The sequence below is a fragment of the Manis javanica genome, chromosome 9 (genome assembly GCF_040802235.1).
Source record: "Manis javanica isolate MJ-LG chromosome 9, MJ_LKY, whole genome shotgun sequence".
NCBI lineage: Eukaryota > Metazoa > Chordata > Mammalia > Pholidota > Manidae > Manis > Manis javanica.
This window is the reverse complement of record NC_133164.1, coordinates 86,318,487-86,330,352: the sequence shown is the minus strand read 5'-3', so window position 1 is coordinate 86,330,352 and position 11,866 is coordinate 86,318,487. Positions and strand designations below refer to the sequence as shown.

General features: G+C 47.1%; 1 protein-coding gene across 1 annotated transcript; it reads left to right on the top strand.

Annotated features, from left to right (window-relative positions):
- Window positions 1–2,240: 2,240 nt before the first annotated feature.
- On the top strand, window positions 2,241–9,044 carry ADCYAP1 (adenylate cyclase activating polypeptide 1). The gene is made up of 5 exons (XM_017657183.3): window positions 2,241–3,233; window positions 3,559–3,669; window positions 5,737–5,862; window positions 6,313–6,411; window positions 7,446–9,044. The coding sequence occupies exons 2-5, from the start codon at window positions 3,560–3,562 to the stop codon at window positions 7,633–7,635; spliced, it is 525 nt and encodes a 174-aa protein (XP_017512672.1). The 5' UTR covers window positions 2,241–3,233; window position 3,559; the 3' UTR covers window positions 7,636–9,044.
- Window positions 9,045–11,866: the final 2,822 nt, after the last annotated feature.

The following is an 11,866-nucleotide window of genomic DNA, read 5'->3' as shown; positions in this document are numbered from 1 at the left end:
TACCTCAGTTGCCCGATATTCCTCTACTCTCAATAGAAAGCAGACGGCCTGTGCTTACGCCGGGGATCTAGCGAGGCAGGGTGCTCAGGACTCTCGCAGTTCTCCGGCCTCTTCCTCCGCTTCTAGTTCCTCCCCTTCCTTAGCCTTCCCGGCACTCCCGGGCCATGGGAACCAAGGCCAGAACTTTCTAGACCGGGAAAGCTTCCGTGCTCACCGGACACTAAAGTCGCCTAATCAGACTGTCAGTAGAACGAAAGACCTGCCAACTATCCTGCTGGGAGTCGATTCCCCCGGGGGCTAGGGAATCTCTAGACTGTGCTGAGCTAAGGCTGGGTCTCAGAAGCTTGATTTTCTGGATTTCTGTGACCCGTAATATGAACTTAAATTGTCTGCTTAGCCTTTCACTTAAGTGAATGAGTTCTGGCCTCGGGGCCAGTAATTTTGGGGCGCTGGGCCCAGAGCTCCGCGCTGAGAGTGCCTAAACTGAGAAGAGTAAAAGTGGCACAGACTTTGTAGACCAGAGGTTTAGTCCAGATTCCGGCAGCGCGTGGAGCCCGCAGCTGCGTCGTCCTTCCCACAAAGTTAATGGTGTTTGTGGTTTTCTCTCTTGAATAGGCCATGAAGTCAACAAACTCCCCACATGGTGGCTCCCTTTACTAAAGTAGAGTAGTGAATTTGTACAAGGAGTCTTGGAAATTTTCAAATATTTCTACAGATTGAACTCATTTCTGAATTCGCGTGGGAGGAAGGAGTAACGATTTTAATCGGGTTCACCTTTGACGTGAAGCAAGGCGGAAGGCAGGAAAGCCACAGTCAGTAATAGCTTTGGGCTCTTTAGTAAGAAAGACGTCTCTGCTTGATTATCCGGTGGTGTTCACCGCGGGCTCTTGTGGGCGAGCTTGCTCCAGAGGCAGAGGTGAACACGAAACACACGCATGTGAACACTCCAGCATAAATCAGTGAACATATGCAGTGGTGACAAAAAGATACATTCTCATGTAGATGTGTTGTGAAGCTTTATTGCAAGCAATCTGCAGAAACCCCAGGAATAAATTAGAGGACGTGGGCAGTTTCTGGCCATTCTCCGCCAGGAATAAGCAAAATGCTGTCTTGGAGGAAGTATTATTATCTTAAATGAGAGAGCGGGAAAGGCATTGAGAATGAGAAGCATTATAATTTTGTCTTAGAAACAGCATGCAGAGAACTAATATAGCTTATTTAAAAATTAGATCCAGATCATAGCAATAGGGAATACTCCCACTAAATTGCCATTTCCTCTAATTTTTAAGATCCAAATAGTTAAAATGCACACAAAAGGTTATTGATGGCTTTATTTCTTTTAAAAAAGAAATAGACCCGAGTTTTCTTACTGGAGTAGAAATTTATGAATCTTCTTAAATTAATTACCCAGGGACTTGGAAGCCTCCGGTGGATGGTCTTCCCTTACTGTTTTCTTGTTCCCACGTCATTTTTAGTTAAAAAAACTTAACCGTTCCCAACGGAGGGATTCCCGTTAGAAACCCCTAGCAAGTGAACTTGTACTGGGGATCCTTGTGCTTTCCCAGTCTGTATTTCCCCAAACAGAACTCAAGTTGTAAACACAGGGGTAAAACATGTTTCTCATTCCTGCAGTTTTAAAATTTCAATTTTTATGGAAAACACAAGTTCACAATCTCAATTTTTAAAATCAGTAAGAGCCACAGAAAGTGTGAAGGTGTCCAAATAGGCTTATTTAGAGATTCAAATGAAGGAACAACCAGACACAGAATGCTCTGAACTCAAATCTAGACAGCGTTTGAACAGTTCTCAGCACTGAGGGCATTCACAGACCTTACAATGCAGGAACATATCTGAACAGAGGGGTGACTTGGACAATGAACCGCCACATTAGTGGCACCACTGCCAAATTTTCAGATTTAGAGGCTCTGGTGAAGAATTAAACCCGTGGCAATTTTTCAATGTTGGTAGCATCTTCAACCAAACAGTTCAGCACTCCAAGACTGGACAGCTCCACAGGCCGCGCTCCGGACGGACGCAGCTTTAACTCTAATCAATGTACTCATAGCCAGACTGTCAGCGACAGCCAGACTCATTAGCGATTTACTGAAAATCCTCCAAGACTTCTCTTTAAAAACAAAACGACTTCCACATTTAATTGCCTATCTAAGAGAACATACGCAAGAAATTAGGAGAGCTAAATTAAATTTATTAATAGGAGAGCTTGATGGTGCTTAATTCAGAGACCAGAACTCTGACTGCTGGGGCTTGATGAAAAGTAAAGAGAAATAGCAGGGACATAATTAAAAACATGACTTTTACCGTCCTCGAAATTCTATAAATTCTTTACCTATCCTTGGGAAATGAGTAAAATTGAAAGCCATCAAAATTATTGGACTTCTCAAAAATTGGATTGGATGAATGAAAGGTGTTTATGAGAAGTCGATGACTCCGGATCTTATCATCCAGGAGGACAGCACAGAATAGTTAATATGTTCCTTGAGGGACTAGAATGCTGACGTCTTTTTCTGATACCCGATCATTACGTGACTGTAAAAAAAAAAAAGGAAGTCATTCCATGAATAAAAATCCGAGCGCAACAGCGCAACAAAATATTCTGTACTTAAAGGCCATAGGCAGACAGATGTTGACAAGAAAGGCTCTTTTAAAAGCATGCTTGGATAGATTTCTGCTAACTGCACATATAAATAGGAGCAGAGGGCCAGTCACCTCTGTAACCAGCAGCAGAAGCCGCAGTTTCAGACGCAGCGAGAGACCTCAGAGCAAGGAGCGCGCGGCCGCCTGCGCAGCTGCCTCACGGGCGGCTTCCACAGACGCCGGCTGCGCCGCGGCCCTCCCTTCCTTCCTCTCCTCCTTCGACTTTCCCTCCTCCTTAATTACTTACTTCTTTCTCCCAGTGGACTTACGGTCACTTTGCCCCCTCCCCTACTGTATCTCGTCGCCTTCCCTTTCTTCCTTCTGCATCTCTCTCCTCGCCCCCCTTTTCTCGGAGTCACGCTCCCCCTAGTTCTGTGCGTCTACAAACTTTTGAACAGAATACTGGCCTCAGCAAACAAGTCCTCCAGCTCCTCCTGCTGCTCCTCCTCATTCCTGCGGTTTCTCAGACACTAAAGCCAGACGGTGATGCCTCTTGGGTTGTGACTTCAGCGCAGAAACTTGGACACCCTTTGCCCGCCGTCCTACTTGGCAGCAAACTGAGCGTCCTTCTAGCAGCGGTAAGAGTGGTAAGGGAAAAAAATCTTACCGAACCAAATGACTCACTTGACTGCTGAATCTTTCGCCATCATTAGGGTACGACGAGTTAGCTTTCCTTCCATCAGGTCTGGAGTTTTTGGGCACCGGGTACATACATATATATAATTTCTTACTGTAGAGAGGTCAAGCGGCGGGGCACGCGCGGGCTTTCAGTAAGAGGTATTCAACAGTGGGCGCGGGAGCTTCGCTCAGACCCTCCCCTTGCCCGGGGAGTTTCTTGGGGTTGACGGGTGGAAGGCCAGGGGCGTTCTGACTGCTGTGTGTCCTCTCTGCCATCCTGCGCAGAATGACCATGTGTAGCGGAGCTAGGCTGGCCCTGCTGGTCTACGGGATAATAATGCACAGCAGCGTCTACTGCTCACCTGCCATCGCCGGACTCCGGTTTCCAGGGATCAGGTAGGTGCTGAGCTGAGGCTGGGGTTTCCCTTCCCCCGACACCTCTTCGTGGTTGCCCTCCTGCAGTTCCTTAGTCTCTGCTACAGCCACCTTCCTAACACGCCCTCAGCGCGCCGCCGCCGGCCTGGGTCCGACCGCGGGCCGCTGGCCCTGGCTCAGACGGAGGGCCGCGGAAGCTCGACTGTGGCCCGGTGCCCCTCCCCCAGCCCGCCGCAGCCCAGCGGCTCCGGTGGAGGCGCGAGCGGGAGAACCCTCCCCTCCCCCAGCCCCGCCCGCCCGAGGGGGCAGGGCAGGGCCCGGAGCGTGACTGCTTTTCCTTATCCTTACTTCAGTTAGGAGAACTTCGGCTTCCGGAGCCGGGCTGGGGGGATTGAGGGTTGGGTCCCCTGGATTTATCGGGGCGGGGGTCTCCCTCTCTCTCCTCCGCTCTCCCTCTCAAGTCAGTTCGAATTCTTTCCCCTGGAAGAGCTTTCTTTTAAAGTAATATGTTTTCCAACTGCATTTGAGTCTCATTGTCTTGGCGAGGGCGTGTTGGCTGGGTATGGTTGAAGAAGAGCAATTTGAGAGAAGGGAGAACAAGAATGAGTATGAGAGGGAGGAGGATAAAGGGACCAAACGGATGCAAGGAGGGAGGAAGAGAAAACCAGTAGGCAGGCACCAGGACAGCCCTGGAGCCCCAGACTGGAGTAACCCTAGTTTTGTTCTTAACCCCTCGTTTCTAATCGGCCGGCGTCGGGTCAGCGGGAGAATGGAAACTCGCTTTGCAGCACAGCGTCTGCGCCCCGGGGTGCACTTGGCTCCCTGCAGTGAGCAGCGCGCTCTCTGCCCGCGAAGCTGCTCCTCCGAGCCGCGCCCAAGAACGTTTCGCAGTAGGGGCCGCTGACCATTGGTTGGTGGGAGAGATGGGTTCTGGCTTCAGTATTAGGATTCCGGCATCTGGGCACAGGGCAGGGATGGTAGCGGCTAGGAAAACCTAGGGATTCCAGGCAGCTAGGCCAGGGCAGGGGCGCGTCGCCGAGGGAAGGCTGGGTGCGAGGCGGGAGGACGGACGTGCTTGCCAAGTCCTTACTACTCCAGGGATAGAGGAAAGGCGAGCAGAGTAACGAAGTAAGACTGTAACAGAACAGAGAGCTGCTTGCCCTGGCCACTTTGTGAGTCTGTCCATTGGCCCAAAGCGAGGGGTTTTGTGTTTTGACCCACTTCTTCCTGTCCTGTATCCCATAAAAGGATAGAGGCGATAGTTAAGGGCGACTTCGAGACCGTTGAGTGCCTGGGGGCTCTCGGCCCCCCGCTGACCATTTCCCGGAGTCCCAGAGTTGAGATGCAGTCCCACCATCCTGCCATTGCCAGCAGATTAGCGCGAACTATTTATTGAGTGGATTTAAAATCCTGTTTCATCTCCAGCTATTTTCAAAGTCCGTGTGCCTGGCACTTACCCTGAGCGAGAGGCACCGGAGCGCGCGGACTTGCCCAGAATGAGCCGCCGCCAAACTGGCTAAGTTTAGGGGCATCTATTATTCATGTTCCTGCCAGATCTTCTCCCGCCTAAAATAGAAGCTGGAGGTTCTCCGTGACCTACATCTGCGCGGGGTAGGGCTCCCCTGGGTTTGGAGGCTGGGTGGGGGTGGCTGCCAGAGTTGGCCGCCTCACCCCCCTCATTTGGCCCCGGGCCTCCCCCATCGGGTCTCTGCGTAGGCTGGAGCCTGGTCTCCTAGGGCCTTTCTCGTCCCACCCTTTGCAGCTTGTGGCGGGCAGGCTCAGGCGCCGGGCGCCAGGTGGTGGTCCTTTTTGGTGGCCAGGTTTCCAGGTCAGCGGAGACGCCTCGGCTTCCCAGGAGTCGTTGAAGCCGGGGCCCCTTTATCCGCGAGAGGAGGGGTGGGAACTTCTGTGGGGTGTACGATCCTCCTCCGTAGCCCTTCCCCCACCCTTGTCCTGGAAGAAGAGGCAACTCTCAGTGGGGACCTTTAGGAAGAAGGAAAATCAGTGCGAGCCCCTTTCTTCGGGTCCCCTCGGAGTCGGGGAGGGACCTGTACTGACATAGTCTTTCTGTCCCGGCTACCCCGGCAGGCCGGAAGACGAGGCGTACGACGACGACGGAACCCTGCGGCTGGACTTCTCCGACTGGGACCCGCCACGCGCGGGGAGCCCCGCCTCCGCGCTGGGGGACGCCTACTACTACCCCGCGGAGCAGAGGTACGGCCCGCGCGGCCTCGGCGCCTCCCCGGGGCCCTGGGGACGGAGGGGCAGGAGGTGCCCCCCTGAGCAGGTTCTTTTTCCTAAACTCCCTCCAGCCCCCCCTCCCCCTTCTGGCTGGTTCTCATGAAAGGGACAGAAAGTTGGTAGGGGGCCTGTGTGGGCTTGCGGGCCGCGCGGGGACGCCCTAAAGGTCTGTGGCCCCAAGAGTGGCAGTAGGTGCGCTCCCCGCCGGCCTCCACGTCGGCTATCCCCGTAGGGCAGGACGAACTCCCGTGCCTGGCAGTCAGTCCTGAACATCCCGAGAGTTAGGCGCGAGGTCTGTGTTTCTGGGGCTTTCCTTGTCGGCCTCCCGGAGCGCCGAGGTGCAGCCTGCCTACATGGGGGTCTGGGGTGGCTACCTGGGGACAGAGTCGGTGATCCCGGGCGCCGACTCTTCCTCCCCGTTAGGGATGTCGCCCACGGGATCCTTAACAAGGCGTACCGCAAGGTGCTGGGTCAGCTGTCCGCCAGGAAGTACCTGCAGACGCTTGTGGCCAACGGAGCGGGGTAAGAGCTCGCGAAAGAGTTAATCGGCGCACGTGGGCGTGAGCGCGCGCGGCCTGGGCGGTGCCTTGTCTACGTCTGTGCGTGCACGTGGGGCCCAGGGTGCGTCGGCGCCGCGCGTGTGCGGCGCCGGACACCGGCTGCTGGCGGAGGTTTGGAGGCTGCCCCTTGACTGCAGGGCTCTCAAAGGGCGCGGGCGGGAGAATCGGGGAGTTTGATCCGTTTTGACTATATATACAAAAAAAAGAAAAAAAGGAGGCCCCCTCCGCTAGTCATTAAAAATCTTCAAACTTCACAGGACGATTTGCTATAATTCCCTCTAATCATGACTTAAATAAAAAACATTTCTTTTACGGTAAATTCAAATGGAAACCAACAAACCTCAAATTTGGACACTTAGGGAAGCAGATTTTGCTTGAGCCAGACAAGCACAGGGCTTCCATGGAGCATCTCTCAGCAGAAGGCAACATTTTAATAAAGCCCGTGGGAAAACAGATTACATTTTTCTCAATGAATAATTCATGCGATGAAAAATATTACCTACAGCCTGTCGACTTATATTATTATCACGTTTTTCAACTTGGCCTGCGGAACGGGAGGAATGCTCATGACTGAGTAGGAATTGCAGGATCCGCGTGGCATCCGGGGTTCTTTGGCTATTTTCTCTATGTGGGGGAGGGGGGCGCGGTGAGAGGAGCAGTTAGGGTAGTTAAGCGCAAAAGCTCGGATGGTCAGATTTCAAAGGACAGCGTTTGGAGGGGAGAGGTCAGGCTTTCGTCGCGTGCCCTTGGCCGGAACCTTATTCCAGGCGCCTTCCTTTAGGACTCAGTGCCAGGAGATGCTTGGCGGGGAGGAAAGCGGAGGGGTTTCCATCGGAGCCCTCCCGGGGGCTGCCTGCGGACGGAGGGCGGCGGCGCGCGAGGCTGTGAGCGCCTGTGGCTTCTCTGAAATCGGGGTGGGGTGCGGCCCCCTGCTTCCCGCAGCTGTTGAGCCTGTTTCTTCCGCCTGCCACCCGTTTCCAACCCCTTTCCTTGCAGCGGGAACCTAGGCGGCGGCGCGGAGGAGGACTCGGAGCCGCTCTCCAAGCGCCACTCGGACGGAATCTTCACCGACAGCTACAGCCGCTACCGGAAACAAATGGCCGTCAAGAAATACTTGGCTGCTGTCCTAGGGAAAAGGTATAAACAAAGGGTTAAAAACAAAGGACGCCGAATAGCGTATTTGTAGCGATGAGTTACCAGCTACCCAGTGTATACAACCCTGACACAATGAAAAGTCAATTTTCCCAACTGACTGAACAGTCATCACTCATGTGTTCTATTCAAACATGTATTTATGTATGAAGTAAGCCATTAAATGAATATTTTGATAATAATATTGTTTTTCTTTTTACAAAGCACTAGAGAATGCACAGATATACTTTGTGGACCAATTATTGATATAGATATATTATAAATATATATATTAAGAATATATATAGGTATAATAGATAGCTGTTCATACAGAGTGTGCACAAGGATTGAAAATTCGCCTGAGCTGTTTATGTTTTTATATAAAATAAATAGAAAAATAGACAATCATTGTTTTGAATATTAATCCTATTTTTGTAAACTGGAATTAAAAGGATAGTATTTTTATCCACGACAGGCCTGAAGATATTAATACTGACCATTTGCTACTGTACATAAATAATGATGCCCTGCTCCAGGGAGATTTTGAGATAATGATTTGGAAGAATTGCTGAAGGGCATTCTTTTCCAGTGAGTCTCTGGGGCAGGCTGCTTCAGTCCCAGCCGAACTGAACTAGGCACTGTCCCCCTCACTGGATGGCAATTCCAATACTTCTGCTTTCTTTGTTTCTATTTTTATGTGTATTTGTCTCTGTTCAGACCCTCAGCCCAGAAGAAAATTCTGATAAAACAAAGCTTGATCTAAACTGTGCTTCTCCCCAGAATTCACACCATTTCTTGGGAGAAGAGTTGGGGGGGTTGTACAGAGACAGAGGCTTGGGTAGGAAGGTGATTCTTTTCTGTACTTCCCGGAAATCCAATATCCCAAGGTTAAGGCATTTGGAACAAAGTGAAGGAAACGTAGGTATATGGGAGGAGGCAGGGCATAAGGCAGGAGGAGGTGGACCTGGAGAGGGACTGGTTTGGGCTGCTGCACCAGGTCTGGGACAGTGGCGGCAAGCCGAGTCCCACCATAGGTCCCCTGCCTGCCTGACTTTTGGGCGCTGGATATTGGGAATGGATGCAAAGTACAATGTGTTTTTCTCCAGTGCTGTCCATGCTTCTCATCTTGTGAAATGACTAGGCTCCTTCCCTTTGAAACCTGCTCCTTTGGAGCCAGCCTTTTCTTTAGTGGTTTTCTGAAGACTCTCTTTCCCTCCCTCTTGCACTGTTTAAGAACTGTTTATCATTTTTCATTCACTTCTCTTAAACTTGTGAAAGCTTCTTACTTTTTTTTTTGTTTGATGCAAGTATTTATTGTAAAGTTTAGGAACCCCTGTGTAGTTACCACTAAGTAATTATGCACTAAATATGAACCTTTTGTTTCTTGTTTATTGAGTTTGTAGGTAAAATGTATTTTTATACATTATGGCTTATTGCTTAGTAAAATTTATTTCATAAAACCAACCTTTGTCATATTAGAATGTGTAGTGTTCATGTTGCTCAGTTTTACACTAACTGATAAATCATTTAAACCTCTTCAAATGTATGAGTACTATCTTATATTTATGGTCAAGAGTGAGGTATGCAAGCTCCAAGGGACCCTGAGAACCTCCCTTTGTATCTTTTCTTGGCTACAGAAAACATGTCTGTCTGTTTCCTATCAATTCCTTGAACATGTCCAGTAGTTTGTATAAACAAAAGAACCTTCATCCAGCAACCAAATCACTCAACAACAGGCAAACTAGCCAAATACCCAAATTTCAGGCACAAATTCTTTTGGAAAAAACGAACAAGCAAGCAAAGATTAAACATTAGCTTGTAAAGTTTAAAGAACCCTTCCTTTTCCTTTACGGATTTGATCAGTATGAAGTCATAAATCAAAGAAAACAGAATTGGATTTGCATTCCCAGGCGGGATGGATGCTGCCAGGAGATCACATTGCAAAAAGTGAAAGCGCAGAGGCATTCGATCTCTGCCCAAGTCCTGTGTGTGGGATCAATCTTCCTTTAATTCTGCAGCCTCCTCAGGCAATGTGACTCGGGATGCAGTTTGCAGCTTTAGTGCCTTTCTTCGCCTTTTAAATCGCCACGAATCACAGATGGCTATTTAGTGGCCCTACAATGCTGCAACACATCGGCTTGCATTTTAGTCTTAATTATTTGTTTATTGGATAATGGGCAGAGTTTTCTGTATTTGTGTCAGCTGTTAGTAGTGAATTAGGGCTCTACTTAACCTTTTATTTACAAAGTCCAATTTAGTGTTCCTGTGGCTAGTTGCAAGCATTTACAGTGATCACCCAGTTTAATCTTTTGTATACTTTTTAGAAATGCCAAGAGCCTTACTAACCTGGAGCAGATTTATGATATAGTGATAATTTAGGTAGATGTTAGTCTTGAAGCTCTTTATTTTGTGTGCAACTGATTATAACAACATCTTAACCAGTATTATTACACACATGATATCTATAACTAGGACTTTGATAACTGTTATATAAAGTGTGTAAAATTTGTATGAATAAATTTTTGTAAACAATGCAACTTCGTCTAATGTTTGGAGAAAAAAAGGCATTCAGGAAAGAACTACTTTAAAATCTCTTAAAGTCTTATACTTCCTTTAGCAACCATAAGATTTTTCATGTCTGAAATATATAAGCATCCATGTATTTTCATAAACTGTACTTTAATAATGTTTGATGTGTTACTGGATTCAACTAAAAATTTAAAGTAGCTATTCAGACAGAGATGCCTCAGAAGATAGTAAGCTCATAAATAGTCACAGATGTTGGGACATTTATAGGATGCACGATTTATATTAATTTCCATCCCATCGCATACAGTGATGTGTATATACATTGCTCAGTATTCAGAAAGTTACTCCCCAGTGGTGGGACACAGTACCTGCATATCAGTTACACTTCTAAAATAGCAACCTAACATTGTTCTTTTACAGGTAACTCTGCAGACTAAATTGGTCTTGATAAAATTCTGTATAAAAATGATTTTAATAATCAGTTGTGGAGGTTTTAAAATATGTGGATTATTTGTTTTGTTAATCCATATGAACAGACTTTAAAGCAAAGCCTTCATATGAAATTCTCATAAATTTCTCTGGTGTTTATTTTGGAGCCCTTAAAGATTTCTGAGTTAAAAAAATGTTGGATTGGAAATCACTTATAATAAGTCACATACAACTTGATTTAAATTGCCCGAGTTTCATCTTCAAAATGCATTTGATTAATGAATCAACAAATATGTCATAATAGTATTAAAGGACTAGCAAAGATCAGCAGGGATTCAAAAACTATCTTCAGAACTTAGCTCAGTATTTAAGGCCCAAAATCATATAGGGAGGAGCTTATGATCTAGTGATCCCATTTGTAGTAAATTAAAAAGAAAATAAATACAGTACAGTTTGCATTACATTGGATTTTATTGGGTAAGGACTTTTTCTTCTCTATTTTTAATACCCTGCACCCCTCTCATGGAGTCACTGAGTGTGTTATATAGTGTGCTAGTGTGATAAATGGAAGAATGAAGAAAAATAAAGAATTTATTTGGTTGGAGGCTAATGACTTGTAGAGAAAGTAGAGATAAGCCCTTAAATGGCTGACTTCAAGTGAAGTTCATATGTATAGCAACTTGCTATATTTCTCTTAAGTGGGATAACACAAATGATGGCTTTTCCTTGGAAAGCTTGATTTATTTAGGTATCTAAGAAGTCATAAGTGCCTTTAATTGCTGTTAAGGCTGGAACACATTAAAGCTGAATACATTGGTTCAATATGATACATACTTATTGAACACCTAAAATGGACCAGGTACACTGGATGTTTAGCTAATACCTGGAACTTAGGGTAATATTTTTCTAAAGAATATTTTTCTGCAACAGGATCACTGAAGGGACTTGTTAATAATGCAGATTGCAGAGCTTCACCAAAACCAGTGAATCTGTCTTTTAAATAAAAATCCTAGATTAATGGAACTAAAGTTTGAAACCACCTCTATTTAGAATTTGGTGATATATGTATGCACATATGTGTACTGGAACTGGGTGTTTTTTTTTCTTCATATTAAGTCAAAAAAACGTGAGGTCATGCTACTTGTACATGGTAGTAAATACATCATTAAACCATATTCTTTCAGGATGAACATTGAAAATTTCAACTTTTCCTTTAGGTCATTAACTCCATAGTTAGCAGTATTTTGCTTACATGTTCTGGTTGGACCTCTCTGAGGAGCTTCTGGAAGGAGAGTGATCCTATAAATAGAGTCCAAACATTTCAGTCA

Bases quoted from the DNA above. Each gene is read 5' to 3' on its own strand.
- ADCYAP1 (XM_017657183.3), top strand. From the start codon at position 3,560: ATGACCATGTGTAGCGGAGCTAGGCTGGCCCTGCTGGTCTACGGGATA. The intron at 5,863-6,312 runs GTACGGCCCGCG...CCTCCCCGTTAG, and splicing joins TACTACCCCGCGGAGCAGAG to GGATGTCGCCCACGGGATCC. The intron at 6,412-7,445 runs GTAAGAGCTCGC...CTTTCCTTGCAG, and splicing joins CTTGTGGCCAACGGAGCGGG to CGGGAACCTAGGCGGCGGCG.